This window comes from Acanthamoeba castellanii, assembly GCF_000313135.1.
Source record: "Acanthamoeba castellanii str. Neff unplaced genomic scaffold scf7180000084685, whole genome shotgun sequence".
Classification (NCBI taxonomy): Eukaryota; Discosea; order Longamoebia; family Acanthamoebidae; genus Acanthamoeba; species Acanthamoeba castellanii.
The window spans coordinates 5,064-9,353 of NW_004457675.1; the positions used below are offsets into that span (position 1 = coordinate 5,064).

General features: G+C 59.9%; 2 protein-coding genes across 2 annotated transcripts in view; one reads left to right on the forward strand and one right to left on the reverse strand.

Moving 5' to 3' along the window:
- Positions 1–33: 33 nt before the first annotated feature.
- Positions 34–1,706, reverse strand: ACA1_375930 (Sad1 / UNClike C-terminal domain containing protein; the record flags this gene model as incomplete). Its single annotated transcript, XM_004353622.1, has 6 exons — positions 34–133; positions 209–428; positions 529–650; positions 772–921; positions 999–1,634; positions 1,689–1,706. Coding segments are annotated over 6 exons (1,246 nt in total), but the record flags the coding sequence as incomplete, so codon positions are not given.
- Positions 1,707–2,516: 810 nt separating this feature from the next.
- Positions 2,517–4,290, forward strand: part of ACA1_375940 (Choline/Carnitine oacyltransferase superfamily protein) — a gene marked incomplete at both ends in the record, with an annotated part of 2,100 nt that continues 326 nt past the window's right edge. The window contains 5 exons of the mRNA XM_004353623.1: positions 2,517–2,594; positions 3,016–3,347; positions 3,447–3,656; positions 3,778–3,954; positions 4,074–4,260. Coding sequence (XP_004353675.1) covers positions 2,517–2,594; positions 3,016–3,347; positions 3,447–3,656; positions 3,778–3,954; positions 4,074–4,260 — 984 coding nt within the window. The remainder of the gene's footprint in view (positions 2,595–3,015; positions 3,348–3,446; positions 3,657–3,777; positions 3,955–4,073; positions 4,261–4,290) is intronic.

Below are 4,290 nucleotides of genomic sequence, written 5' to 3' on the forward strand. Positions count from 1 at the left end.
GTCCTGGCGTGGCCGGGGCGAGCGGGGCGGAACCCGCGGCGGCGGCGTGGTTGCCGGCTTGGGCCAGGTCGGCCACCTCCTTGGGCAGCGTCGTGTCCTTCTTCGGCACCGTCGCGTCGTCGTTGATGACCACCTGACGCGAGTGTTTGAATGGTGATGGTAAGCAAAAGCATGAGTGGCTGACGACGAGAAAGGTGCCGTGGCGTACCGGGTGCGTCGTCGGCGAGGCGGGGACAGACGCGTCCTTGTTGGGGTCCTTGGGCTTGTGCTTGCTCTTGATCTCGTTGATGCGCTGGCCGATCTCCTTGGAGTTGGAGATCATCTTCTCCTTGAGGTTGGCCACGTGCGAGGTGCCGTGAATGCGCACCACGCTCACTGGGCAGTAGTACTGCGAGCCGTAGTGCGTGAGGAACACCACCTTGACGTACCTGCGCCAAAGTTGAGATGTTCAGTACTCAATTGATAATTACTCGATGATGCTGGTGATGGTGGTGATAGTGGTGGTGGTGGTGGTAAAGGTCAACGTACTTGAACCAGACCGTCTCGGGCAGGGAGAAGTGCTGGATCTTCTTCGCGTTCTGCGCGGTGAAGTTGCCGATGTGCACCCACGTCGCCGACGGCCACGAGTGCGACCCGAACAATTGGATGTCCTGTACGTCGAACCAAAGTTAGGCCCTAGTGCATGCGTGCAGGGACTTGCATTCTAGCTCTAGGCTTAAGCGCAAGTGGCGGCGGCACACAGAGCTCTGTGGGGCGCGGACCAGCGCGTACCTTGAACGTGGAGGAGAAGTACTCGAAGTTGGCGACCTCGAACGCGGTGAGGCCAACCTCTTCGCAGAGTTCGATCACCAGCCACCGCTCGGACCCGCACGGACTCATCGTGTAGCGCTCGCGCGACTCGGACAACACATTGGACGCACCCTGTGCAAGAGCGAGGAGACCGCATCGGGGCGTGAGTGAGCTGGTAGAGCACCGGGGTCTATGCGACTTCAGGGTACCTGGGCGTCTTCGTTGGCGGCGAGCAGCTTGGCGCCGCACTCGAGCGAGGCGTAGTTGAACAGCTCAGTGTAGGAGTCCATCAGCGTGGGCTCCCGGCTGCCTGCCTTGTCCTTGGCTGCGTCTTTCTTCTCGCCAGCGGCCGCCGCCGCCGCGGTGGCCTCGGCCGAGGCCTTCGCCGTCTCTGCTGGAGCCAGGTTCGACGTAGTCGGCGATTCGACAGCCTTCTCAGTCTGCTGCTGCTGAGGCGGTTGCTCTTGTTGAGGAGCCTGTTGCTGCTGCTGTTGCTTAGGCTGCTCTTGCTGCTGCTGTGTGGATGCGTCGTGCGTGGTTGTTGGTGGCGCTTCGTGACGAGTGGTTGCGTCTGTGACAGATGCAGCTGCGGGCGCGTTCGCATGTAGCGGTGTAGCCTCCTTCGCTGCTACGGCCGCGTCTGCGACGACAACGCCAGCTGCCGCCAGGTTGGTGTCCGACACGTTGGGCGCGCCGGCTTGCTGGCCCAGGTCTCCGCCGTTGTCCGCGTTGCCGCTGCTCTCATCGGCTCTCTTCGCCTCGGGCTCCGTCGCTACGATGCCCGGCAGCGAGGTGATGGCTGCAGCCTGCGGTGCGTCGACCGCAATCGACTCAGCCTTGGTGTCCTGTTGATCGCATGAGCCAAGGCTTGTGGAGAGCCACGCGGTTTATAGGCGTACCTGCTCGCTGGCTGGCATGCGCTGATTCTCCGCGGCTTGTTGGTGTGCGTTGACGGAGGCGTCGATGGGTGATCCCGCTGCCGCTTCACTGCTATGATCGGCTGCGACCTGGTTTGTTGCAGCAACAGCTGCGAGAGAAAGAGAGAGGGGGTGGCGTATGAGGCACGGCTCTCGAGCTGGAGGAAGGAACAAAGGAGAGGGTCGTACGCGAGGGTGCCTGTTGGGGGCTGTGCGGTTGTGCTACGTGTTGTCGCGGCTGAGAAGGCAAGGGGTGATGCTGTGGCGGTGCTGAATCTTGTATAGAGGAGGTAGCTTTGTCCTCCCTCCTTCCGCCTCCTTCCGCTTCGCTTCGCCCATCTTCAATGCTTCTCTCTACTCGAATCTCATTTCGTTGTACATGTCCGCCCAAATCCGCTCGTTTCACATCTTCCCCAATGGTTCGATCTAACGTATTGCCCGTAGATGGTGCCGAAGATGCCGATGGGAGGGGCGGATCATCTGTGAACGAGCTCACGCAGAGCATGAAGAACATGCACCATACCGCAAGACGGTAGACAGCCCATAATCGTCCATGATAAAACGAATTTCTACTTCTATCCTGTCGCGTTCGGTCCCTCCATTCCATCCTTGTCCATTCACTCTTGCTTTGTGTGGCTTGCCTGCGTTGCAGATCCCGTGGGATGCCGCTGACGTCACAGGCCACGTCAGCACAGAATTCGCGCCTTTTTTATTTTATTTTATTTTATTTTCTTGATCTGGGAACGTGAGGTTTACCCGCAAACTCGCTCGTGTTGGTTCATACACGATCCATTGTGAGTGCAAAAGATGATGAAGAGGACCGCGCTACGATTCGCTGGCACCACAACTGCCACGGCACGTCCTGCCACTGTGGGCCTTCGCCACCTCGTACGCCACCAGTGTTGATCTTCATTTTGCGACGATTTTGCTTCAAATTGGGCAGCGCGAGAGCCACGCAGCTCTCTCGGTGTTGCTCTGTTCATCACCCGGAATCTGCCAAGCTACTCTGCTGCTTTTTCCTTCAAATCGCTTTCCATGGTTCGGTTGTTTGGCGGATCCGTGGAGTGTTCTTTTGCGCCTTGCGACAAGGTTCCATTATATTTAAATCCCAAATAGACCCCATGTGCTTGCCGCTTGTCGGCCAGCGACGAATCTAAACGTTCACTCCATGCCCTCATTACTGTTTGTTTTTTCAGTTATTAATGCGGATTTAGAAATCTATATTCTTTACGCTATTTTTTATTGTTATGTTTATGTTATTAGCATCATTTGTGCGTGCACCCACCGCCCCTTTCATTCACACAAGCAGCGTGCTCGCGGGCTGAGCTCGTCGGTTACGAGCGGCGAGGAGGCCTGGGCCGAGCACCAGAAGGGCCTGCGCCGGCTGCCCGTGCCCAGTCTCGAGGAGACGGTGGCCCGGTACGCCGAGTACGTGGCGCCGCTGGTCTCCGAGGCCGAGGCGGCCCACGCACGCGCGCTGGCCGAGGAGTTCGCCCGCGGCGAGGGACGCGCGCTGCAGTCCGAACTGCTGGCGCTCGACCGCGAGTCGCCCACGAGCTGGCTCGAGGGCTGGTGGGACACCATGTACCTCACCATCCGCGACCCTCTGCCCGTCAACGTCAACCCGTTCTTCATCATGCAGTACGCCCGCTACACTACACATTCCACAAATTTCTGAGCATAAGGCTGATCACACCGCACGCACACGCACGCGCACCACCGCACACACCGCACACACAGGGACGACCCGGAGCGTCGGTCGCAGGTGGCCCGGGCGGCGGGCCTGGCCAACGCGTGCGCCAAGTTCCAGCGGCTGGTGCGCACGGGCCAGCTGAAGCCCGACATGGAAAAGACGACGCCCCTCGACATGTCGCAGTACACCAAGCTCTTCGCCGCCGCCCGCATTCCCCGTGCCTCCCGCGACGAGATGGTCTACCACCCCGACTCCAGGTTCGCCCTCCAACACTACCCAACCCTACTCCCTTCCCATACAGTCTTAACGGCGTGTCGTGTGTCGTGTATGTCGTGTCGTGTATGTCGTGTGTCGTGTCGTGTCATGTGGCGCTGGCAGACACATGGCGGTGCTGTCGCACAACCACTTCTACACGGTGGAGATCATCACCGAGGATGGCAGCGTGGTGCCCGAGAAGGACATCCAGCGCCAGCTTCAGCAGATCCTCAACGAGTCCGCGCCCTCGGGCACCCGCGAGCCGGGTCTCGGCGTACTTACCGCCGACTGGAGGTCTCCGTCCGCCTCTTTATCATTCGTTCATTCACCCCTGTAAGCCCGAGACTAACATCGCCAACACTGTGTGTGTCGTGTGTCGTGTTTCATGTGTGTCGTGCGGCGTGTGCGGCGTTTTACAGGGACTCGTGGGCCAGCGTGCGATCGGAGCTGATCTCGTCGCACGGCGACAACAAGCACGCGCTGGAGAAGATCGATTCGGCCCTCTTCGTGCTGGTGCTCGAGCCCGAGGCCCCCGCCAAGGGTGACGACATCGCCAAGGTCTTCCTCCACGGCGACATGCGACAGCGGTGGTTCGACAAGCTGCAGGTACCCACTGTCCCCTCTACTCTGCCCCGC